Source organism: Grampus griseus (assembly GCF_964374135.1).
Source record: "Grampus griseus genome assembly, chromosome: 19".
NCBI lineage: Eukaryota > Metazoa > Chordata > Mammalia > Artiodactyla > Delphinidae > Grampus > Grampus griseus.
Genome location: NC_139013.1, coordinates 13,906,734 through 13,933,323, shown reverse-complemented (window position 1 = coordinate 13,933,323; position 26,590 = coordinate 13,906,734). Strand labels below are relative to the sequence as shown.

At 47.0% G+C, this 26,590-nt stretch overlaps 1 protein-coding gene across 2 annotated transcripts; it reads right to left on the bottom strand.

The window, feature by feature from the left end:
• Nucleotides 1-9,314: 9,314 nt before the first annotated feature.
• WDR87 (WD repeat domain 87) lies at nt 9,315-20,457 on the bottom strand (the record flags this gene model as incomplete). 2 transcript variants are annotated; one of them, XM_082677892.1, is made up of 7 exons in its annotated part: nt 9,315-12,500; nt 12,627-12,683; nt 12,810-14,797; nt 15,193-15,464; nt 15,936-18,811; nt 19,182-19,352; nt 20,383-20,457. In XM_082677892.1, 7 exons carry the CDS (start codon nt 20,455-20,457, stop codon nt 9,315-9,317), a joined length of 8,625 nt encoding a protein of 2,874 aa, XP_082534018.1. The 2 variants fall into 2 exon arrangements, with proteins under 2 accessions (XP_082534018.1, XP_082534017.1); XM_082677891.1 differs by having other exon boundaries at nt 9,315-14,797.
• Nucleotides 20,458-26,590: the final 6,133 nt, after the last annotated feature.

The following is a 26,590-nucleotide window of genomic DNA, read 5'->3' as shown; positions in this document are numbered from 1 at the left end:
AGGTGTTAGAGAAACACCAAAAACAACTTTATATAATCTAATTTAGAGCAGTGGGAAAGGCAAAGCCAATTATGAGAGCAATATAAAATACTTAGAGGTTAGACTCTGTGGGTCTTGAAGATTAGTTGGGGTGGAGAGTCAGGAAGAGAGAAGTCTGTAATGGTTCGTGGGTTTCTGAGCTAGGCTCTGAATGCAATTTTGTGCATTCAGATGGACTAAAGAGTAAGAGTAAAAAAAAAAAAAAAGAGTAAGAGTAGGTATGGAGGAGAGAAGGTCAGTTTGATTTTGGATTTGTTGAGGTGGTTATGGAATATCTAAATGAAGGCAACTGGATATGTGGGTCTGGAGATCAGGAAAAGGTCTGGGTTGGAAACAAATATGAAAATGATCAACCTTTAGGGACAGCTGAAGCCAGGCACCTGGAGGAGTATGCCCACAGGGGAATATGCAGCATGAGAAGGAGACTTGATAACAAGATAATTATGGGGAAGCACTCTGAGAAAGAACAACTATAGAAAGATAGGATGTTCTCTCAGAAACCAGAGGAGAGTTTCATGAAGGTAAATCAACTGTAACAGAGAGGTCAAGTAAGATGAACCAAAGAGTGGATTTGGTAAATGGTACTGGTGTCTTTCATGAGAACAGGATCACAGAAGAGTGATTCTTGAAGTTAGATTGGAGGGAGCTGAGAACTAAATGAAAAGTAAGAAACTTAAGTGCAGCTCTTCAAAAGCTTGGGGATGATGGGGAGAGAGGGAGGAGGGGAGAAAGTGAGAGAGAGGGAGAGAGGTAGAAGAGAATATAGGGTCAAGGAAAGTTTTTTTTAACTCCAGATTTTTCATTAAGTTCAATAGACATAAGATTACTCTGTCAAATTGCTATAAAAGTTACTAAATACTTTCTCTGAATTTCTGTACTTATCTTGTTGAGGACCAGAGCAAACAGCTCTTGGATGGCACTAGAGTGCTAAGGGATTACTATTCCTTAGGGATTCCTATTCCTAGCTGAACAATTCCACCTAGCAACAGTTACTACCTCACTTCAATTTCTACCACGAGTAAACTTTAAACTTTCCGAAATCCTGCATATGACTCTCAAAGACATGGGAAGACCAAATGATTGGCCCCTGGAGAGAAGGATTGTTTTAAATGAGATAATTAAACATGTTTAAATGTCAGGAGGGAGAGTGCAGATACAGAAAAGAGAGGATGGGCTGCTACATCAAGCTGATGTAAAGAGAAATGATGGTCAGATCCCACAATCTCAGAGACTCCCTAAAGTTTCCTCTGGTTATTTAAGACTTGGAGCTCTGGCTAGGGAAATGGAATATGCCCGACACTTCTGTCTAAATCCTGGGCTAGGGAATTCCCTGGCGATCCAGTGGTTAGGACTCAGCTCTTTCACTGCCAGGGCTGGGTTCAATCCCTGGTAGAGGAACTAAGATCCCGCAAGCCTCGTGGCAAAATAATAATAATAATTATCCTGGGCTAACAGTACATTTCACCAGGTTTGCCGTGAGAGTCAGGCATTTCCCTTTAACCCCTCTTGGCCTCAGAGAGGAATGCCCCTCTCTTTTTCCCTATGAAAGCCTTTAAAAAGTAAAATGAGATAATGAAATTCAAGAGGCTTTATAATGAAAAAGTACAATATAAATTCAGGGTGCTATTATTGTGAGAGAAATGAAGGGGTATGCTGCGATTGATGGAGAATAGGAGAGATGAAAAACGACATTTGAGAATCAAATAGACTTAAATTTATAATCCTAGGTTCTGCCACTTCAGTGTCTTCTTTTTTCCTTTAGACGTCTCAGACTGAACAAAGTCTTCTTTCACATATGAGACATCTTAATGAGCTCAGTGGGAAGAATGCCACTCAATATACATTCTCTAAGTTGGGAACCTGTTACTAACATCCTATAACATCAAAGGCTTCCCATTCCCTCTGTATTCCCTCCTAGCTCACACATCTTTATCCTCCTCAGAAGATAACATGCCCCTAATTCTATAAGAGACGGACTCTAGTCACAGCTTCCTGTGGAAAGAGTGTCACTAGCTCCAACATCATAATAGTTCAGACCCCCCACCCTGGCCCACTTGTGTCCAGTGATGCAGCACCAACATTACTAAGAACCTCAGAATCCTCACATGAATGTGAGGAGTGCTGGGAAGCAGGGAGGATCTGGCCCTTTGTGAGAGTGGAGTGGGGTCACTATCATGCAGTGGGGTAAAGGGGGCGTGTAAGCTGACCTCGTGTGACAGAGTGGCTTTCTGAGGGCTGGCCATTTCAGATAGTACAGCCAGATGACTAAAGACACTAATGTGCTGGGACGTGATGTGGAGTTTGGCCGTTTTATATAACCTTTATTGCATGTTTATACATGCCAGGCACTATTCTAAAGTCTGTTCATGCACTGCTCCAATAATGCCTTAAATCAGGGTTGCCAGATAAAATACAATTATATTTGAATTTGATTCCCAGTTAAAATTTGAACTTCAGATAAACAATATTTGGGACTTACTTATGCTAAAAAAATTATCTGTCTTTTAACTGAAATTCAAACTTAACTGGAGGCCCCGCATTTCCCTACTTTAAGGTACTGTGATGCCTTCCTCCAGCCACACAGCTAGAACGTGGCAGGGCCGGAGAGTCAGAGTCCAGTCATGTTCCTAGCTATTATGCCACTGTCACCGGATCTGCGGAGATGCGCGTGGGAGGCTCTGGCTTTTATGACAGAGGCTGTGCATCAGCGGCCTGCGTGCGCAGCTGCCCCTTTGTGGTTATAAAGGGGCTCCTCGAGCCTTGTACGACGCCAGTGCCCGAGCCCCACCAGGCCTGATGAAGCCACAAAGCAAAACCTTTTATAAAAACACCGGTGGTAGGAAACAGAGCAGACAGTACCCAGACATTTCTCTGTCTTCTTACTGCACCACCCCTCACAGAGGCAAACAGGCAGGGCGGCCACTGGAAGCGCTGAGACAGTGCGCCCCGGCCCCCTCCCTCTTGTATCTGCCTTCGGTGTAGAGTACCTGAGGAAACCGATATCTGGAGCGGGTTGGTCTGGACGCACGTCTGAGTCGCAGCAATCGCTCCCTTCCGCGCCGCCCAGCCCTCTGCGAGGGCCTCACTCCCACCGTACTTGGGCCCGGAAGCGCCACGACCGCATTTCGGCGGGAAAGCACGCGAGACCCACCGACTACGCGTGCGTGTGGGCACGGGGGCGGACTAGGACTAACGCGGAGACCAGGAGTGAGGAACGCGCGTGCCCACTCTGGCGACATGCGTCGCCGACCCAAGGGCCCTGCTCCACCCCACACTCCACTTACCACACCCGAAGCCCCGCGAGGCTCGCTTCGCCTCCTCCCGCTCGACGGCTTCCTTCCTTGGGTTTTCTTGATCTCTCAGGCACTCTTCTGCCTTCTTTCTCCACGGGTCTCGAGGATTTCCCCCTCTTCAGTTTGGAGACACCAGAAGCGAGGGACAGGGAGAACGGTGTGAAAGGGTGGCTAGTAATGCGCGATCTCCCTCAGGGCGGGAGACTTCGTCCCTCCGGGCAGGGGTCTCAGAACAACACCCACGACGGCAAATGGACTCCTAGTTTGGGCCGGAGAGGCGGGACTGCATTTCCCAGCGTCCGTGCAGCGCTTCCTAGGCTAGGCCTCTCTCCGTCTCCTGGGGACGACGTGGCTAGAGGATTGGATTTTCCAGTGTGCAGCTCTGTCCGGCGCTGGGGAAACTGCAGTTTCCAATACCATCCGTCCCAGGTTCCGTAAGTTCCGCCTTTCCCTTCAGTCTAGCCTGTTCCCCAGCGTCCCCGGGCCATAGTGGAGGAGGGAGAGGCCGGGGGACTGAAGTTCCCAGCATTCCTCTCCTTGGGGACTACAATTCCCAGTATGCTCGTGGGGAAGCTCCTTGGACTTTACCTCTCCATCAGGCCAATGCACTTACCCAGTGTTGGCCTGCGACAAGTATCAACAGATAGCGGTGGAGGCTGTGTTGGGAGTGGACGGGAACTATAGCCCCTAACATACGCGATGTTGGGAAACTAGTTCCCAGTGTGCGTCTTCTGTAGTTCCTGGTGTTTTGTGGAGGTGGCAGGTGGATGTCAGCTCTCAGGAAATCCTGGGAGAGAGGGAGCTTTCCCAGCAGGCCCCGCGTGGTCATTTCTCTCCCTAAGTAGCCCAACTGGACCCTGGCCCGAACCTCAAATCATTCTTAACGCTTCCCAGCAAACACTCTGTTTTTTTTTTTTTTTTTTCTAAGTCCATTCACTTACATACACAACTTTTCAAACACATACTCCCATTCCCTTTCCCTCTACTAACAAACCCTGCTTCTCACTTCACTGAGAAAATGGAAGTTGTCAGAAGAGAATCTACACAGACTCACCCACCTACCTACCAATCTACATCTTTGCCCATGTATGTACGTACGCTCTCATCCCACAGCTGAACTAACTAACTATATATATAGTTTTTTTGCGGTACACGGGCCTCTCACTGTTGTGGCCTCTCCCGGTGCAGAGCGCAGGCTCTGGATGCTCAGGCTCAGCGGCCATGGCTCACGGGCCTAGCCACTCCGCGGCATGGGGATCTTCCCGAACCGGGGCACGAACCCGTGTCCCCTGCATTGGCAGGCGGACTCTCAACCACTGTGCCACCAGGGAAGCCCGAACTAACTATATTTTTTATCTAACTCTAGTCCCTCCACTTGGGCACTAGATCTCACCCTCTTTTGTTTATCAAGTTTTTTTTTCTTTTTTCTTTTTTTTTTTGGCTGTGTGGCTTGTGGGATCTTAGTTCCCCCACCAAGGATTGAACTACGGCCAGCAGTGCAAGCGTGGAGTCCTAACCACTGGACAGCCAGGGAATTCCCTATTTATCAAGTTCTTGACTCCAGCAATCCCCTCACCTTGAAAACAAACAACTCACACAGCTTTTATTTATTCCCCTTCTCTCATCAACTACTGTCTCATTTCTAACAAAACTCCTAGAAAATATTATCTATATTTCCTGCTTCCAATTTCTTTTCTTGCGTTCTCTTTTGAAAGCAGTCTAATCAGACTTTTGCACCCATCACTTTACCAAAACTGCTCTGGTCAGGGTTACTAATAATCTTCATTTGCTGAATCTAATGGTTGACTTTCAATTATTTTCTGCTTGACCTGTTAGCAGCACTTGACACAATTGATCATTCCCTCCTCCTTGGTACGCTTTCTTCACTTAGTTTCTGTGACACCAAGGGTTTCTTGATTTTCCTTCTACCCATTAGTGCTCCTCAGTTTCCTATGCTGACCTCTCCCTGACCTCTTAATGTTAGAGCTTCTCATGCTACAGTCCTTATTCCTCTTCCTTATCCACATCCACTCCCTTGGTCATCTCATCCAGTCTCTTGGCTTTAAGTATCATGTATATACCAGTGATTGCCAAATTTATGACTCCAGTACGAACCTGTCTCCTGAACTCCAGACTTACATATCCAATTGCCTACTAGACATCCTCTCTTAAATGTTTAATAGGCATCTCAATCTCAATTTGCCCAAAACTGATCTCATGAACTCCTAATCTTCCTCCTAGTACCAACTCCCTTGTTAATCTTCCCCAACTAACTTGATGGTGTCTCCAGCTTTCCACCTGGTCAAGCCAAAAACCTTGGAGTCGTCTTTGACTCCTTTCTGTCACATTCACATCCAATCTATCAGCAAATCCCGATGGCTCTACCTCCAAATAGGTCCAGAACTGCCCAATACTCCTCACTTCTACTGCCTCTTTCTCCTCTGTTCAAGTCCACTACCTTATTTCCTCTGAATTATTGTAGTAACCACCTCATTCATCTCCCTGCTTCCATCCCTGCCCCCAATCTCTGACTCCCTTACCACAATCTATTCTCCACACAGCCATCAGGGTGCTTTTTGAATATGTAAATTAGGTTTTTTCTGGCCGAGCTGCACCAGGTTTGTGGGGTGTTAGTTCCCCGGCCAGGGGTCAAACCCACGCCCTCGGCAGTGAAAGTGCAGAGTACTAACCACTGGACCACCAGGGAATTCCCTGTAAATTAGATTTTTATCACTCATCTGCTCAGAACCTTCCTATGGTTTCCATCAAATGCAGAGTAAAAGCCAAAGGCCTTAAAATGGCCCCAAAGCCATTATAAGATATAAGAAAAATCTATATGTTACCCTAGAACTGAGAGAGAGTACCCAAAGCAGAACAAACTTGGAAGGATGCTCCCTCTCCAAGGCAGTGGGTGGGGGAATACCTAGCACATACAAACAATTCTTTTTATCTAATTTCAGGAGTTTCATACCCTTGAAGCACATCCAGATCTCATTTAGCAAAACTCTGCTCAATCAGAAAACTACATGGGAGGGGCTTCCCTGGTCGTGCAGTGGTGGAGAGTCCGCCTGCCGATGCAGGGGACACGGGTTCGTGCCCCGGTCCGGGAGGATCCCACGTGCCGCGGAGTGGCTGGGCCCGTGAGCCATGGCCACTGGGCCTGCGCGTCCGGAGCCTGCGCTCCGCAACGGGAGAGGCCACAACAGTGAGAGGCCCGCGTACCGCAAAAAAAAAAAAAAAAAAGAAAGAAAACTACATGGGAGAAATCTACAGGATAATTGATTCAATGTCTTCAACAAAGACACTGAATGAAAAAACTGAAAAACTGGAGAGAGGGGAGTATAAATATTTAAGATTAAAATAGTCTTAGGGGGACTTCCCTAGTGGTCCAGTGGTTAAGACTCCAAACTTTCACTGCAGGGGGTGCGGGTTTGGTCCCTGCAGGGAATTAAGATCCCACATGCCGCACGGCACGTCCAAAAGAAAAAAAAATAAAGTCTTAAGAAGCATAACAATAAAACCCAGTGTGTAGACCTTGTTTGAATTCTGATTCAAACAAATTAAGCATAAAAGGACATTTTTTGGGACAACCAGGAAAATCTGCATAGAGCATTGGATAATATTAAGGAATTATTCATTTTGTTAGATGTGAAAATTATTATATAAGAAAATTTTATTTTTTAGAGACGAGTATCAAAGTATTTAGGGTTGGAATATCATGATGTCTGGGATTTATTTTAAAATACTTCAACAAAGGAAAAATTAGATGAAGCAATTTTTTAAAAATATTTATTTTTGGCTGCGTTGGGCCTTTGTTGCTGCGCGCGGTTTCCCTAGTTGCGGCGAGTGGGAGCTACTCTTTGTTGTAGTGCACAGGCTTCTCATTGAGGTGGCTTCTCTTGTTGTGGAGCACGGGCTCTAGGCGCATGGGCTTCAGTAGTTGTGGCACGCGGGCTCAGTAGTTGTGGCATGTGGGCTCTAGAGCGCAGGCTCAGTAGTTGTGGTGCACGGGCTTAGTTGCCCCGCAGCATGTGGGATCTTCCCGGACCAGCGATGGAACCTGTGTCCCCTGCATTGGCAGGTGGATTCTTAACCACTGCACCACCAGGGAAGTCCCAGATGAAGCAATTTTTGCAAGATGTTTACAATTAAATGATGGGGGTCTGGGGGTTCATTACAATACTCTCTTCTACTTTAGTGATTGAAATTTCTCATAATAAAAAGAAAATACAAACAAGCCCTAGTCTCTGCAATTCTGGCAAAGGCAAAATAATATCTAGGTTGTTGTAGCCAGTACCAAGGTTTTGAGGCTTCCTGAAGAGCCATCCATAGACTTCCTGACCCTGGGACAACAGTTAAGACTATTTTTGTCACTGTGTTTTGTTTGTTTGTTTGTTGACCAGAGGACCCACTGATATCCTGCAAAATGAATTTGTTAGGTATTACTATTCCCTTTCTGGATCTTTCAAGGAATTTGTCCTTTTCATCTGTGTTGTCAAATTTATGGCCCTAGAGTTGTTCATATTGGTCTTCATCCTTTTAATGTCTGTAGGGTCTGTAGTGATGTCCCCTCTGCCATGCCTTATATTTGTAATATGTTCGTTTTCCTCTTTTTGACACAGACAAGTAAACAGAGGCCAAAAAGGAGAAATGATTCAGGTCAAGGCTGCAGAGCCAGCTGGACCATCCTTACTTCTGCTGCCTTGCCTGGCTGCTGCGTCAATCATCCTTTTTGAGGCTCCCTGTCCCCAGCCCACAGCTTTCATATACTCCATGTGGCCTGATATGTAGTCTGACATGGAAGAGCCCAACTACACACTCAGGGCTCTCATTACCCTTGGCCTTCAAGGTGAATCCAACTTCTCAAAATGTTCTCTTGCCCTCTATTCCTGGCTTCCCCACAAAAGCAAACTCAGGTGGAGGGAGTAGAATAATAAAGGAGAGGTTGGGATGGAGGGTGGCAAATGGCATAGATGGGCTACTTGCTAAAATCTGTTGGCTCAGCTTACCTGGAAAGAGGCAGTTTTGAAGTCTCTATAGTGGGGAGAGGAGATCGGGGAGGAACAGTATTACTGGCAGTGACAACTTCCTCCACTTTACTACCTCTTTCCCTTTAACTGTTGTCTTCTATATTGCTAGAGGGAATGATCATAAGTCCCTAGATAGCTGGGGGCCTATGTGAGCTTACACCTAATCTTTCAAATTCTCATTCTATCATCCTACCCAAAACCCATGTCCAGGTTGGCAAAGGAAGTGAAAGATATAGGCTTCCCTCCTTTTCTTCCTGCTTTAACCTCAAATGGCCTCATCTCTTAATGCCATCCGGTAATGAGGTCACCAGCTGGTACTGGCTAGAACTTACTGAAGTTTTTCCTGTTCTCTGAGGATCTCCTCAACACCCACCATAACTGCTGTTTGGTACTCAAGTCATCAGCATGCAGAACTATTGTCAGGAAAGAGTCTGCCTCCACTGTGTACCCCCCAAAACCAAGGGGCAAAATACTGGGTCTTCTGATCCTAAAATCCATTTTCTTTCCATTATATCAAGGCCTCTTATATTAATGCCAAATATACATTTTTGTGCCAGGTGCTTTCCTTCCTATGGTCTTTAAGGGAGAATGGTGAGGGGCAAGGAAGGAAGAGGACAAGGACAGACTCTTCTGCCTGAAGGCCTCCAGAGGGTGAGTGAGCACCACTGGCTTTGGGGAAGTCTTCCCACTCTCAAGAGTATGTGAGTATCTGGTCTCCCTGGCTACCTTTCTGGAGAAGCAACATTTGAGGAAAAGGGACACATCACAGTGCTTGTTATAAATGAGAATCTCCTCTTTATTCCACATATAAAAGCTGGTTTCTGGAACTAGATAGGGAAAGAACTTTGGCATGGCTCTACCTCTGTGTGGGCCCTAGGGATAAAGGTCTAAATTCTGGTGACAAGGCCTTTCTCCAGGTGGGAATGAAAAGTCCTGCCCCTTCAGTCCCAGATTAGGGGGTAGGAGCAACGTTGTAGGGCAATTCCTTGGTGAGGTGTACATCAGCTTGCGGCAGGCTCTTCCAGGCAAGTTCTAAGATCCCATACTGGGCAATGCCCATAGGGAGCATGGTACGTACATTGTTCTTCCCTGGGAGGGGAACCACCTCCTGGAACTCCAGAGGACCTTTAGGGGTGTGAGAGCCACCACAGAACAGGTGGTAGAACAACCGCTCCCCAGGAACTAGCTCCGTGGCCTTTAGGGCCTCTTTGTAAATGATCTCTTGGGATTGGGGTGCCCCTCTCAATAGCAGTTCCTGTAGTAGCCTCTGGATTCGGGGGGACTTAAGCTGGTACAGGTCCATGAGACGGTAGAACTGTTCCATCCAAGCAGCACTGTCTTTCGCGTATCGCTCCTGCAACATCCGCAAAACATGGTACATTGCCACAAATGTCTCCCATAGAGGCACCTCGTCCTTTTTTTTAGAGATGGGCTGTGCCTTCTTTTCCAACTTGGGCAATTTGGCAGACCTGCCCTTATCCTTAAAAGCCCAGAAGTCCTTTTGAAACATCAGTGCTAGGGTTTGTTTTTCCACAGGGTCAAGGGCACCTGTGAAAATGTCTCTTGTTGGAGGATAATGGTGTTGCATCTCCATCTCCTTGCGAGCAGTGGATATCTGCTCTGCCCGCACACTCCTGTAAGGCTCTCCTAGAAGATGCCAATTTATAGCCTTCAGGTCTGGAATCATTTTGGTAGCTAATGGGGACTTTGGTGTGGTGACAGCCAAAGGTTTTAGCCAGCTTTCCTTTTCCTTTCCTTTTATAGGAGGGATCACTTTCAGGTATTTTGGACCCATGGGCTCCTTACTGGGTTTTGAGATACTTGTGCTTCGTGATTCCAAGTTCTGCTTGTGACGGTACACAATGGCTTCAAGTTTGGCCAGATGCATCCACTCTAAGTTTTCCTTTGCAGTGAGGTCTTTGAGAAGCTGGCACAATCTGTGGAAACTATCCCTGGAAAGCGGTTCTCCTGCCTCCATCTGTTCTAGGACATGGTGGATCCACTCTACATCTGAGAGGCTGATGTCTGCATATATTTCCTCAGCCAGGATTTTGGACACAGGTAATTGTACCTCAGTCTGTCCCTTCAGAGATGGATGACGCTGCAGAAGCCACTGCCACTTGGCCCCTAGTTGTTTGCCTTGGAGTTTATGAGCTTCCATGGTCTTCTTCAATATGTAGGATAAATATGGGGTCTTTAAGTCAGGCTCTTGGGACTCCAAAACTGTATCCAAAACTTGTAGAGGTATGGGCTTATATTTCTTCAACAATTCTTCTTGTTTATCCATAAACCCTGTCCCTGGGAATACCCTGGACGTCTCAAGTACTGTGGCCTTATCTTCCCAGGATATTTGTTTAGTTGACCCTGGCACTGGTATCTTCTCTTCCCTCCCCAGAACTACTGAGATCAGTTGCTTGGGAGGGCTTTTGAGAACTTCAAGTTTTATAGCTCTGCCTTTGACCTTGGGGATTCTTTTCTCAATAGAAGGGACTGCTTCTCTTCCTTTTAAGTCCTTTTTTCTTTCTCCTGGTAACTTAAATAGTTTTTCTTTTTTAAAGATCTCTTTCTTCTTGTCTACCTCTTCTTCCAATGAGCTTCTCTCCTCTTCCTCCCCCTCTTTCTCACTCAAACGCTCCATCTCTTCCTCACTCATGCTTTCCTCCTTCTCAAACACTTCCTCCTCCTGCACCTTCTTCTTCTTTTTCTTCTTCTTCTCCTTCCCTTCCTCTTCTTCCTCCTCTTCCATTTCCTCCTCTTCCTCCTCCTCCTCCTCTTCAGACAAACTCTCTCGCTCTATTTCATCTAATAAGCTTTCCATTTCTTCAGAAAAGCTCTCTTCACTTTTCACACTTTTCACCTCATCCTCTTGACTGAGAAACTCTTCCTGTTGCAAATCAACTCTCTTTAGCTTTTTTCTCTTTCTTGACCTTTGTTTAAGGAATGGCTTTGCCTCTTCTTCCTCTGTTATTTCATCCTCCTCTTCTTCCTGTATGACTTCTCTGTGTTGCCTGGCCAATCTGCTTTCTTCCTCAGTCATCTTTTTCTCTTTCTTTATCAGTCTTCTCATTTCCTTGGCCAGTTCTCTCTGCCTCTTAGCCAGTTTCTTCTCATCTGTGGCAATTTCTGGTTGTTCCTCAGAAAAATCCCACTCCTTGGCATCAAGTTCATTCTGTACCTTGTTCAATTCCTTTTCCTTAGTAATGAAAGACCTCTTTAACTTTGTCATCTCTATTTCTTCCTGGGTTAGTTTCCTTTCTTTTTTGATAAGGCCTTGAAGTATCTTTAAGATTTTGCTGCTTACTTTTAATGGTTCCTTGGAAATGCCCTTGCTTTCTTTAGCCATCTTCCTTATTAATTTGGCTAGCTTCCTTTCTTCCTGGGCACATACTCTCCCTCCTCTAGTAAACTCCAGTTCTCCTTTGGTAATGTCTGTTTGCTCTGTGGCCAGTATCCTATCTTCATAGACCAGTATCTTTTCCTCTAGTGACAATTTCCTCTTAATTAGTTCTAGTTCATCCTTAATTGGTCTTCCCTGTCTTGAAGTTTCTTGAGTCTCTTTTTTAAAGAGAGTTGCCTTTCCCTCAGCCAGTCTCACCTTCTCCCAGGCCAATTTCTTTATTTCCATGCCCAATGCCTTTCCTTCCTTAGTAATAGACCAGTCACCTCTGAGCTGTTTCAGTGCTTGGAATATCACCCTCTTTTCCATAGCTAATTTCATTTTGTCCTGGGCTATTTGGTGCTGTTCCTCAGCCAGCCTTTCCTCTAATTGGGTCAGTTTTTCCTCTATAGCAGCCAATTTCTCCTTCTTCTGGAAAAGTTTCTCCTTTTCCTCCATCAGCTTCTTCTCTATCTGAACCAGTCTCTTCTTGTACATGTCCAGTTTCTCCTTTTCTTGGTCTGATTTCTTTCTCTTCTCAGTGAGACTTTCTTTGAGCTGGATTAAGTTTTCTTTCCTCTGAGCCAGTTTCACCTTCTCCTGAGCCAGAGTCTTCTGCCTCCAGGCTAGTATCTCCTTGGTTTTGGGGAGTTCTTCCTTGCTCTGGACCAATTTATTCCTTTCCTGGGCCAGTTTTTGCTTATTCTTTAGCAATTGTTCCCTTTTCTGGACAAGTCTTGCCTCCTCCCCAGGCAGTGTTTCCATGTCCTGGGTCAGTTTCTTCTCATCCTGGATCAGTAGCTCTTCTTCTTGGGCCAATTTCTGCTTGTTCTCCATCAGTTGCTCCCTTTTCTGGCCAAGTCTTTCCTCTTCTTCAGGAAATTTTACATTGTCCTGGGCCAGTTTCTTCTCTTCCTGGATCAGCAGCTCTTCTTCCTGGGCCAACTTTTGCTTATTCTCCATCAATTGCTCCCTTTTCTGGCCAAGTCTTTCCTTTTCCTCAGCCAGTTTTTCCTTGTCCTGGACCAGTTTCTCCTCTTTCTGGATCAGCAGTTCTTCTTCCTGGACCACTTCTTTCTCTTCCACATTCAGTTTCTCCTCTTGAGAGGCCAGTGTCATCTCCTCCTGATCCAGTCTCTCCTCTTCATTGACCAGTTCCTCCTCTTCCTGATTCAGTTCCTCCTCTTCCCATGCCAGGTCCTCCAATTCCTGGGCTAGTTCCTTTTCTTGCCATGCTACATCTTGCTCCTTCTGGGCCAGTTTTTCCAATTTCTGGACCAATATCTTTTTTACCTCAGCTAGCTTCCCTCCTTTCTTTGCTTTTTTCTCTTCTTCTTGAGCCAGTTTCTCCAATTTCATGGCCAGTTTCTTCCTTCGCTGGGCCAATTTCTCTGCTTCCTGGGTTAGCATCTCCTCTCTTTGGGCTAGTTTTTCCTCATTCTGGATAAACTTCCTCTCTACCTCCTCCATTTTCCTGTCTTTCTGGGCCAGTTTCTCATAGTCTCTGGCCATGTTTCTCTCTTCCTGAGCCAGTTTTCTCTCTTCCTGTGCTAGCTTCTCTACTTCTTGTGCCAGCTTCCTCTCTTCTTGGGCTCGTTTTATTTCAACTTGGGCCCGTTTCCTCTCAACCTGTGCCTGTTTATATTCTTGATGGATCTGTCTCTGCTCTTCTGTCATCAGCTCTTCTTCTTCTGCTGCTGCTGCTGCTTCTTCTCCTTCCCACTCCTGAGACAATTCTTCCTCCAGGGTCACTTCCTCCTCATCCTCCAACAATTGCTCCCTGGCCCTGGCTGACATCTTTTCCCAGATCTGTGACCATTTATCCCATGTCTGCTTCTTCTTGTCCCTCTCCAGCTCTTCCTCATCTGGGAACAGCTTTTCTTCTTCCTCATGGAGCTTCTCCTCTTCCTGAAGACGCCTGCTTTCCCAGGCTTTCTTCCATTCATCCCAGGATATCCTCGTCTCACTGTTGGCCTGTTTCCACTGATCCCAGAGCTTCTTCCACTCCTGCCGAGACAGTTTTGTCTCTTCCTTAACTGGTCTTCCTTCTTGCTCAACCACTTTCTCCTCTAATTTGGCCTTTTCCCCCACTTCCTGACTCACGTCCGTCTCCTCTTCTTTGGTTTTTTTCCTCTCTTTTTTATCCACTTTTATTTCCTGCTGGACTGCTTTCCCCTCCTGCTTAGAAGGCTTCTTAGAGGGTTTCTTCTCTTCTTTCTTTGATATTCGTTTTCCCTTGGTTACGTCTGGTTCTAAAAAAACAACTTTCTTTTTCTTGCCTTTGTTTGGAATCACCTGGGTTTCCCACAAGTCCAGCACATCCCTTTCTTTCTTTCGCTCTTGCTCCTCTTTTGTCTCCTCTTCCTTGTCACTGATCACCATGTCCTCTCTAATTGCTCCTGCATGAGGAAAAACTGGTTTCTCCTCTGGCCAGGCTACATCCCAGTCAAGGTCCTCAAGCCGTTCCTTACTTTCTTTCTTCAACAGGGGGCAGATCTCCTGAAAGAGCTCCCAGCTGGGCCGTCGATCTGCCAGCACCGCCTGAGCCATGGTCACTAGCTCAGTGTTTAGAGCTTCTGACATTTTTGTCTGGGAACCAGATATCCTCAGGGTCATAAGACGACATAGATCGTCCCGCCATGATGAGCCATCTCCAGGGGTAGTCCTGTGGCCAGGAGCTCCAGAGGCACTCTGCCCTCTGACTTCCACCAGCTTCACAACCGATTCTCTCCTTATAGGATATGGAGGGTCCTCAACTGTAACTTCAGCGTCTATTGTCTTCCTCTTGCGCCTCTCTATGGGTTTCTGAAGTGTTGCTTTCCTGCCTCTTTTGTCACGTATCTTCCTCAGCATCTTCAATGCAACATGATCCTTTGAGGCATCTATCCCTGGAGGCTCTTGTTCGTCATCTTTTGAAATCTTTAGTGTACTGGAGGTTGAAGACCTACACTCCTCCCTCTCAGTTGGTGCAGCTTCACTCTGATCACCTTCACCCTCTAAGGGACCTGGCTCTGTGCCAGTCTCTTTCATCTTCTTGAGGCTCTGCAAAAATTTTCGGGCTATAGGGAGAATCAGGAGATGTAGATAAGGGAAGCTTGGGAGGCTTAAATGAAGCCCTTCCCAAAATCTGATATGAGCTAAGAGGAACTGCCATAACAGATGTAGCAACAGAGGGGGCTGAGGCCTTTTTTTAAAAAAAAAAGGCATTCTCCTTGCTTTATTCCCAGTCCCTTCCCTCCTCCCTCCCCTGCCTCCCTGACCTCTGTCAAGTCTTACAGAGATAGGTTTTGGAGTCTCTCTGAATTTGGGTGGATTCTTCCTAGGAAGGTTCTTTTCTGTGAAAGGATCTTTCCACTTACCTCTGTTCCTATCTGATACCTCTTGACCCAAGTTAGCCTTAACTACCCTGCCTCTTGGGGACCCTGAGGCATTAACCAGATCACCCCATACATACTATGCTTTCTGCCGCCTACTCGGCCCCATCTTTGGCCTTTGCTGGGCTTGTAGGCAACTTCAGGTTCTTCAGGAGCTGTATCAAGTTGGTTGGAAAGGGCGGTAAGTTCAGAAGCCCCTGAGACATCTAAAGAAAAAGTAGGCTTTTCATCACCCAGTGATAAGATCAGGTTTTCATTCAATCGCTGCTCCACTTGGGTATGAAGGATTTGGAGATCTGTGGCCTGCATTCCCAGCAGATGGTCCAGGGTTTCTTCCCCAATCATTTCCTGCCTATGAAAGTCAAAGGAGAGGAAGGACCATGCTGAATCAGGGACAAGAGGGAGAATGAGAAGGAAAGAACAGCTATGGAACAGGCAGGGGACTTGACAACATGACCAACAGAGACAGAGTATGTAGAGGTAAAGAATGGCGAAGAAGAAAGAAAAAGTCTAGGAAGCCAAGATGGTAATGCATGGCGTGACCTGTATGGGGCCTTCAAGGGTAGGAGAAGAGGGTGAAAAAGGGGCACTTGAAGAGGTAGGGGACAAACAGGAATAGGAGAAGAAATGGAGAAAGGAGTGAGCAGTTAGGGGATCATCAGGATAGTATAGGAATGGAAAAAGACTATGAACAAGGAAAAAGGACAGAAAGAGCTAATGAACAGAGATGAAGAGACAGTGAAGGCAGAGAAGGGAAAAATGGGAAAGGGGAAGAAGAAAATCAGAAGCTAGTAAAGAACTGAGGAAGGCACAAAGAACTTACTGCATCTCCCGGAAAGTATCTTCGTTCTGGATCAAGTTTAAGAGTGAGGTCTTAGAGTGGATTCCAGTCTCAGCCATGAGGCTCAGGGCCTTATTCCTTACTCTTTCGTCTTTGTCCATTAGTCTTTGGGCCAGAGGCACGGCAAAGAGATGTGTAATCATTCCTAGACACTTCAGCCCTTCCCAGGCTAGCTCTCGGATCAGTGGATTGGAATTGGTTGTATCATCCAACAGACGACGGGCTGTTTCAGCACGCAGGAGTGGAGGAACCTGGTAAGAGGCAAAGATTTGCCCTAGTGTACCAATACAGCTCTGGTACTTCAGTGGAGAAGCATGGATCATAATATTGAGAATTGTCTCTATCAGGCTATTGATAGCTACTTCACTCATCTTTCTTCCCAGCCAACTGCAGTTTGCTGAGTCTGTAAGGACACTGTAAGTTATATCCTTTGACGCTCTTATTTCAAGGAAGTCTTCATCCTCCTTTTCACGTGCATATTCTCCTACATCACTTATAGCTCTTGCCCTACCGTGCCAGAAGAAGAATTGTTGAGACTTGTCCCGTTCCAGGTCCCGCATGGGTGAGTGCAGGTTGCACTGTAGGTATATTGGGCTGCCCTGTGGCCAAAGCCGGGCACGAATCACTGAGTTAGGAATGTAGCAATCAGGAGCCAAGAGCCATTTCTGCCCATGGCCAAAGTAGTATTGCAGTATCTGGTAAGGGTTGAGTCCATCCCAGGTAGTCAGCTGTAGCTGGGGAGGAAGAACATAATGGGAATGCAGAGGTTTTTTCACCTGTGTCCAATCAGCTTCCTTATACAAGGAATCGTGTCTGAAGGAAGACAGTAACACAGGGCTCCCTTGCTCATCTTCTATGACGTGTGGCACATTATGATCAAAGGCGATGGCCCGATTATTGACAAGGTTCTCCAGACCCACTAATTGCTGTTGCCCTTGTCCAAAGTAGATATACTTGGGCACAAACATGGTCTCAAAGGAGAAGAAGAAGCTTGGTATGAAAGGCTTAGGAACTTCTAGCACTTCATCTGTCAAACCTATAAGGGAAAGGCGAGCCAGCAGGGCTGAGGGAAGCAGTTTTAAACAGGACACCAGATAAAGACTCTGGTTGAAAGTGACTAGCAGGTCACCCCGGTCATTTGCAAAGCAGAGTGGGCCAAAGTGCAATGATGAGTCCAGCATGGCTATGAGTCTACCATGGAAGTTCCAGATCCGGACAGAGCCATCACTGCCACCCGTGACAAAAAGACTCAAGGATAGGCAGACATCAAAAGATGTGATGGTACACTGGTGCAGAGGCAATGTGTCTATGAACGTTGAGCCTTCCTGTGACCCAGAGGACAGAAAGTCATGGAACTTCCAGAGACGCAGGCAGTTAGTCTCCGTGATGGCACTCACAGACTTGGGCAAGAGTATCAAGTGTGTTAGCTTACAGCTGCTGAGAATGCTGGCAAGGGGCTGCAGCTGCACTCTCACCCCTTCAAGCACAGCTTCTGATAGGTGTACATAGTCATCCATTCCATAGGAACAGAGCAAAGAGTTTTCTCGGCAACCAGAAAGCCCTCCAGGCAGTGTAGAGAGTGCTAATACAGCCCCGAAGTGCATGAGTTTCTCTATTTGGGCACAGCTGTGCTGGGAAAGCACTCTGATCACACCACTCTGGTGTCCAGAGAACATTAGTCCTTCTAGACCCCGACCCAGGTGGAAATGCCCATAAGCCAGGCATTGTACCAAGTCCTGAGAATCTGGTGAGGTGCATATAAGATACTTGGCTGGGCAAGGGCAGCGGGTTGTGTCAAATACCAGCACATCTGAGCTGCCTGTTGCTACAAAGAGCTCCTCTTTATCTGGGTCATAGGCCCAATCCACAGCCCGGTCCAGGATTGAGAAGGGCCAGGTGATAACCAGAAGATTCCCTGTTAGTGGGGACACAAAGCGCAACAAGCCATCCTCAGTAGTGCACAGGATCCGGAACCAGTTATTGCCACAGCGGACCCGACGTATCTGCTTGGGAGCAGAGCCACAGACATTGAAGAGGTTATAGAAGCACGGCAGACTGCGCAAGGAGAAAGAATGGGTAGTCTGGCAGAAGAAAGTAGTGCTATCAATAAACTGGAGTTGATACAGTTCCTCGCCAAGTTCTAGCTGCCGCAGCAGACTCCCTGAAGTCAGGTTCCACTCCTTGATTAAGCTTTCTTGGCCGGCTGTTAGCAGGGTGTGGGCTTCTGGCCGGCTGCGGATACATATCACCGATGAGAAATGGGCCTTGAAACTGTGGAGTGCGTGCCCCTGATTGAGGCTCCACACTTGGATTTCCCCAGTCCTGTTTCCAGCATAGAGAAAGCCCTGCTCAAAACAGGTGAAGCAGCAGGTGATTGAGGAGCCACTGGTGGTGGAAGGGAACCTCTTCACCTCTGCCAGCCGGCCGTGGCCCTGGCGCTCAAGGACCCTCACCACAGTCTCACATAGGGCTACAAGGGAGCCATTGGGGCCGTTCAACATGATGTTGTGGACAAGCTCATCACCAGGCATGGAAACCATGTGGGCTATTTGGAGACCCTTGCCACTCTGCTCCATGATCCAGGTGACCACTGCCCCCAGGATTCCCGACAGAAGCATCTTCATTTCTGGGTCATAGCAGAGGCAGCTGATGTTAAAGCGGCAGGGCACTATACCTAGGGGTTTGAATGACTGAAAGTGGTCCCCAAAGAGCCGCAGGAGCAGGTCACCACAGTAGACCACGAGGATATGAAAGGAACCTGTGTGAACCATGGACTGGATGGGCGGCAGTCGTTCAGTCATGGAGAATGTTCTCTTCTGCACCATGTCCTCAGTTTTGCTCTTCATCCATACCACAGCCTAGAAGAGAAAAAGATGGGAGCTGCCTAGAAAAGATAGTGGAAGAAGAAAGGGCAGAATACTCAGCTATTTTTCTCTTGCTAAGGAGAAACTGGAAGACTCTAGAGTGATTTTACCCCCTGGTTTTGGGAGTTGGAAATATTGTAGAAGCAGGAAACCTAAGACTCTTTCCCTAACCTTGGCCTACTTTAGGAGAACCATAAAATCTGTTCAACACAGAGACTGTAATTGGAGAAAGGATGAACGGGGAATCCTGGATCCAGGTCACTTTCATTCAAGGGGTGTATCTTTCTGGGTTAATCTAGGGTCAGAACTTACATGGGCATGGCCCCTGTAGAATGGGCTAAGAAGAAAGGCTGGGTAGTTTTACCTGTATTTCTTTTGTGCTTGTTGTCACCCACGGGAGGGAAGCAAAGAAGTGGGCATCACTGAAGTAATAGCATATAAGTGGCATATTTTGAGGATGGCGAGACTCTTTGAACAGGATCTGGGACCGGTCACTCAACACAACTACATCAATCTTTGGGTCATCTAAAGTTTGCTGGGGAGAGGCATGGCATAAACTAAGAGACCAGGACACATATACACTAAATATATTCTCATGCAAGTCACAATTAAAGCAGTTCTCAAAGTTACGCCTCAGCCCCAAGAATCACTCCTGTGGCTCCCACACAAGGACAATTTATCACCTGTGGGACACTATACTTCACAAGCATGTAACAAAACCCCCAACACAAAAGCGAACCAAACCGCTATAGGGCCTATATGGGCAAACTTTATGGTGTGAGCACAGGAGAAAACTGATGTTCTTCCCAACATGTCCTCTAACATTCTCCCTCCTGTCTAAAAGGTACATATGTCATAAAAGACACATTTAACAGATTACAAAGGCAAGTGCACTGCCATATGCCCACATGTAAAGTAACACAGTATCCCAAAAGTCAGCACAGCTTTATTAAAGCCTAAAACTGCACTAAGTAAGACTTTTAGGACACCCTATCTGGCCTTGAAGTTTGACAGAGGAAGATTTTTTTATGTGTGTGTATATATATATATATATATATATATATATACACACACACACACACACATATATACACAAATACATATACACACACTTAATATATATATATATAGACACACACACACTATATGTGTGTGTGTGTGTGTGTGTGTGTGTGTGTGTGTGTGTATTATCCCACTGTGATAGAGCATGTGCTATGAAACATGCACCTGGGATCCTTTTACACAGAGCCAGCCATAGCAAAACTGAGGTTGGCAGATGTTCTCTCTGGTGCCTTCTCCATTCTCTTTTAGAAAAATCTCTCTTCCCAGAGGGTTGGTTCTTCTGAAATGCTTCAAAGTGTTAACCTCTCACCATCAAAATGTCCTTGCAAGAGGTCTCTAGACTCATTTGGAAGTTGATGGCCCACTTTCTACTAAGGGGACAGTTGTCTTTATCATCTACCCTGCCTGCTTCCTGCATAGTGGATCTGTGCTCCCCTGAAGTGCTCATAAATCTTAAGATAGATAGAGGCCAGTAACATGTTTATGTTCTACATATACATTACCTTGCTTTTATGTATCATGTCATTTATAAGGTATTTAAAATCCTTCCACACGGGAATGAGTCTGGGGGAAGTCATCACCTTGATTATCCCCTGGTCCTCCTCAGGACCACTGTTTAAAAACCTGTAGGAATACAAAAGAGGCCAGCTTAGCCACTGATACTTTTTGAGGAGCTAGAAATCAGAAGGCAAGGTCCATGAACTCATGTTTATTGGACACTTTTTGAATGTCAGGAACTATGCATAAGATACCCTCTCATTTAATCCTCACTGCAGCCCAGTGAGGTAGGTATTACCTCATTTGAGAAAACTGAGGCTTGGAGAGGGTAAATAAAGGAGTTGGAAGTTGAATCTTAGCATTGGCTATCATCCAATAGGATATTATGGGGGAGGGAAGCAGAGAAATCTAAGAGGGGCTGGAAAGGAATACTGTCACAGGCAAATAATTGTTCCTTGCTGGTGATGGGCTGTCAAGGGATCTTTTTGCAAGAACTAGTAGTTCCCAAAGTGTGGACCCTGGACCTCCTGTACCGGGATTCCTGGGGGAGAGGTACATCTTAAAATGCAGATCCTTAGGTACTGAAGCAGAACCATGGTGGTGGGCCCCTGAGCGCTTCCCTTGTAACAAGCTCCCTAGGTGATTCTGTGGACCTTGAAGTCTGACTACTGAAACAGGAAATCGAGATAAAGGGTGCCCAGGACAAAGAGTCAGCTCCGTGTAGCCCAGCTGGAGAAAGGATCCAGCCATTGGGCCTTGCAGGCTTTCCCAGGCTTGTGGAATCAAGTAGCTCTCTTGAATGTGATACATCTGCTATTCATCTTTCTCCTCCCCATTCCCTTCTCTTTGGCCTTCATGAGGACAAACCTCTACTTTTCTTAGTTGGATGGTGAATAAATCCTACTTTTAACAAGTTCCCTCTGTCAGGGGGTCTGTCATTACTGATCTGACGATGCGCTTGTTTTCCTCATTTGTAAAATGAAAATGCCAGATCCTTGCAACTTCACAGGATTGTTGCAAGGATAGACTAAGATAATTCCTGTGAATACTTTTTAAAGTATACTCTAAAGCAACAAACAATTATGACTGCTGTTTTTAGGCTGGTTTGGTTCTCAGAGAAGTACTAGTTTTTTCCTTCCAACCTATACTTTGTACTTTTCAGTTGCTCTGGAAACATTACAGCTAAATTTAATAGTCTGGCCAGCAGAGGGCAGTGGAAGCCATCCTTGCGCCTGCCAGATGAAGGAAAACTGATGGACTTTCAGTTTAAAGTGGTCCCCAAACTGCGATCCTCAGGACAGCAGCATCAGCATCACCTGGGAACTTGTTAGAAATGCAAATTATCAGGCCCCACCCTAGACCTACTAAATCGGAAACTCCGAGAGTAGGGCCCCAAAATCTGAGTTTTAACAAGCTCTCCAGCTGGTCTTAAAGTCTGAGAAACACTGGTTTGGAGAGCTGTTGGAGTTCCAGATCATTTGGCCTGGGCCTCCTGAGGCAAGGTCAGCAGAACCCACCCTCTGGCACGGCTAAGACTAGGCCCTGTGTTGCCACAGAGACTTGATGGCTGGATCTGCGGGGGGAAGCAACAGGCAAAACTTATCATCATCTCATGTGTAGGGTGGTTTAGTGCCCACAAAAAAAAGCTTTCACAGGGACTTCCCTGGCGGTCCAGTGGTTAAAACTCTGCGCTTCCACTGTAGGGGGCGCGGGTTGGATCTGTGGTCAGGGAACTAAGATCCCGCATGCCTCACGGTGCGGCCAAAAAAAAAAAAAAAAGCTTTCACATCAATCACTTCATTAGTTCTTGAAAGAATTCTGAGAGGCAGATACCACCGTCTCCATTGTACATATAAGGAATGTGAATTCAGAGAGGAAGAGGGATGTGTTCAAAGCTACACAGGGCAGCTTCAAGACTAAGATCCAACTCACAGTTCAAGATTCTTTTATCATTTGAGAGAAGTAAAAGGTTCTCCCAGCTAATGCTAAGTGAGCTCTCTTCCCCACAAACCCACTAATGGGAACTGGGGACTGGCTTTCAGACATTAGCATCCCCTATGTCTTTCCACTCTCCCCAAGGCTGCATGCTGCCCTCCTGCCATATCTTTTTCCATTCTATTCTCCTGTAACCCTGCACTTGCTGCTCTTTTGGACCACCTTTCAGGAGCCACTGTGATCAGCTGAAATGGATCGGTGGATGGCCCTACGGGCCAGGGCCCCACAGCTCAGATTTACCCAAACAGCTCCTTCTTGGGGGCCCAGAGCTGCTGAGAGAGTAGTCATTTGTAGTCAACAAATTTGCAGTCATTGACATCAGTTTCCATTTTTCCTAATTATCTCCTCTGGGTCCAACTTCTCTTGACCAGCCTATAAAAAGCAAGCGGTTGGAACCCTTTGGGGGCATATTCTTTGGAGGTTAAGTGAGAAGGAAGGCCTTCAACCCCCATACCTATGTTTGTTGTTGTTGTTGCCACTCTCTCCCATCCCATATACCAGTTTCCTTAGAGGAAACCTCTCCTAAAATGCCCCACATTTGATTCCCTAATCCCCTTACCTGTCCTTAAAAGCAAGTCCAGAGAGAGCGCCAGATGCCTTAATCCCAATGGTCTTGACTTTTTAATATCTTGATAACCCAAAGATGATCTAAAGGGAGAATTCAAGTCCTGCAGCCAACTGAGAGGAGTCAGAATTTGGGGGCTGAGATATGGTATCTGACTGTAGCTGACTATAGAGACAAACCAGGTCTATGATTGGGCATTGATGCTGGTGCCACATCCTTTTTCTTAGTTGCAGTCCATTCCAAGGTACTGTGTCGGTGGTGGTGGGATGGAAAGCCAGCATCCCATGAGCCCTGCCTTTGTAATACAGAGAATTGGCTCTAGGGGGTACTGCACTCCGTGACACTATTGGGCCCCTGTTGAAGAAGGAAAAGAACAAAGTATTGTGAGTACATATAACAAGGAGACCTGACCACCCAAAAGAAGAGTGATGTGTGCTCCACACTTTGAGGTAAAGCCCAGCACGGATCCTACAGCCTTGCAGGTGGCTCTCACGTTTGGGGACAAGGATGCAGAAAGCCCAGCTGGCATCAGTTGACTGTAAAGTCAGAGGGACTGTAAAGCCCGAGGGCAATCTTGGCTTACTCTGTTTTTTTGAATTACTGTTAAGGAGCCCAAGTCTGTCCCCAGGCCTGGGACTGCTACTCTGGCCTTATAAGTGAGTTCACAGCTAGGGCTGGGACTGGAATGCACTTAACTTTACAGAAAGAAACAATTTTCCAGGACACACATATATTACCAGGGTGGGCTAGTTTCTATTGAGTGAAGAATTATCCAGCATGGGAGTAGTGATAGCATCCAGAACTGATTAAGGTTGTAAAGTGGTTGCCAGGCATTTTACATACATTGTTTCATTTAATTCTTATACAATGATTCTATGACTTAGCTATCATCCTCCATTAATGAAACAACTTTTAAAAATGGACATGGTAAAAATACTCAAAACATACCAAGGAACATATACTGAAGAGAAAGTCACCTGTCCTGTTCCCCTTCAGAAAGGTAACCCTGGTTGTGTCTTTCTTCAGGTGTTCTGTACACACACAAGCATGTATGTAAAAAATATTATTTTTCTTACACAAATGGTAGTATGCTATATACACTTTTCTCACTTAATAATCTTAAAGATTAACTCATATTAAAACATACAGCTCTGTCTCATTTTTCAACAGCTGTCAGCTGCAGTGTATTCCACTGCGTGGCTGAACTACCATTTATTTATTTAAACTTCTATTAATGGAAATTGGGCAGTTTCCAACCTTTTGCTATAACCCATGCCACAAATGAATATCTTTGTTAATGCCTCAGAGTTTTAATTAACTTAAATTTTAAAACTGAAGCAATGTAAATCTTTTATTCATTAAGCATAACTTATTTTAGGTATACTGGCTTAAATAAATTATTAAAATTAATTTCACCTGTTTCTTTTTAATGTAAATTTTAAAATTGCATATTTGGCTTGCATTATATTTCTATTAGATAGTACTGCTTTAAATTATCACCGTCTGGTGGTGGTGTGGATTTCACTCCTTGAGAGTAGGAACCCAATTTATCTTGATTTCTCCCGTGTCCTCATTATCACCCAACCTGGCATGAAGTAGGTGCTTAATACATTTTTGTTGAATGAATGAGCAAATGAATGACCCTCTGCCCTCTCTCAGGAAGAAGAAATATATGCTTCCCAGCTCAAGTCTTACTGAGCATCTTCTTGGAAGGAAGATGAGGTGCGAAGGGTATTGACTGGGTTTTCTTGACCAGAGAACCTTGCAATTTTAGCCAGTTCCCTCGGTAACCCCTAGTGGAGTAGGAGTGGCAACATTCATTTTTTGAAAAAAAGAGTCGGATCCTTGATTATGCCAGCAGGTGGACTAAATTTGAACAAAATTTTCCAGGCCGTAAGTACTCAACAAACACTGGTTACCCTAAGAATGTGCTATAAACGAATGAATGGTAGGTAACCGGGCCTCCAGGGCAACCCCCTGGGTGATGGTCATGAGACTCCCGTCGAAGGCAGAGTTCCGGAGCCGCCTACTACGGGGAGAGGCGACCAGACACGAATCCCAACACATTCGGTCGTCCCAGCTCTCCGCGCCGGAGGAAAGAAGGGCGTGTCCGCCTCTTCAAGACCGGGGCCGCGCCTGTTACCTGCGACGACTGCATTCCCGACTAGGGAGGGCACGGCGTGTGTGGCGGCTCTCAGAAGCTACGTGAAGGATCAGACCTAGAATAGGAGGGCCTGACGAGCGACCTTGGGGATGCTGCGAGAAGACACTGCCAACAGGACGGTTAGCTCCCCAGCCCCGCGCCCGGTGGACTGACCGAGGCGAGGGGAGTGAGCGCGCGTGCGCACTGGCGCGCGCCCGGCAGGAAAAAGCCCAGCGCGAGGCCCCGCGCGCGCGCGCGCGCGCGTTCGAAAGAAAAAAAAAAAAGTCCTCCCCGTGGGGGCCCGCGGCAATTTAGGCCGGAGTTGGCCGGCGAGCGCGCGTGCGCGAGCGCGCATAGACGCCCTTCTCCACGGCTCCCCTCGGTTGGGGGTCTAGCGCGCTGCTCCGCTATTCCCGCCTCTCCCGAGGCTCGCGCCCTCGGTGTAAGTATCTCGCGCGCGCTTTGCGGAGAGGGAGGAAGAGGGTCCACTGAAGGAAGGGAGGAGGCGGACAGAGCTTGGAAAAAGGGAAAAACCGCCCTCGCCGAGCGAGGAGCGCGGTCAACGGGCTGGAGTCTGCAGAAGACACGCCTCTATCCCTCACGCCCCTCGGGGCTGCGGAAGTACTCTGGAGACTCCAGAGGCACTGAGGCGACAGGTGGACTACAATTCCCAGAAGGCAGCGCGGCCCCGCGCCTACAGCTCCCGGCAGCACCTGGGCACCAGGCCTTTTTCAGCTTGCTGCCGCCTAGGGCGAAACTACAGTTCCCAGGAGGCGTCGCGCGAAGCGGCTTGGAAGTGGGCAGCCTGGAAGTCACTCGGGCCACAGGAGCTGGCGGCGTCTCCAGCAAGCGGCGCGGATCTGGATACCGTGGTCGTGGGGCCCGCTGCGCGGGCAGCTGGGACGCCCAGGTATGTGGCTCCGGGTGCAGGGTCGGCCTTGCGCAAGGGTGGTGGGGAATCGGTGTCCCCTCGGACCCCGAGGGTCAGCGCGGGCGGGCGACTGGGCGGACGGCCGGGTGTGGGGACCGGTTGTTGGGGGCGGCGGCGGCGGCGGCGGCGGCGGGACTCTAGCCCTCTGGACCTGGCCGGTCTCTTGCCCGCATGCTTCAACTTTCCAGACGAGCTACCTGGCGCTGTTGCCGAAGATCGTGGCATGGGAGTCGGGTAGCAGTGAGTTCGGGTCCTGGCTCTGCCACTCTGGAGGTGCGATATAGGGAAACCGCGCCGAACCTCAGTTTCCCCTTTCAGTCTAACCGGGGAAGAATAGTGTCTGTCTTTTGTTGGGAATTCTGTTGAAATGTTGAGATCTGGTGAATAAAGCATTTGGCACATAGAAGGCACTTATTACGTGTTTGCATTATTGTTAGCTCCCGAGAAATGGTGTGAAGGTATTATCCACCGAATGTGGTAAGTTGAAGGTGAGCCGAGTCCATAGTTAGCCTTCAATGCAGGGTGACTGCTGTTAACTGAAATTATTTTGTTAAGAGCTTTGGTTTGGGAGGCAGAACC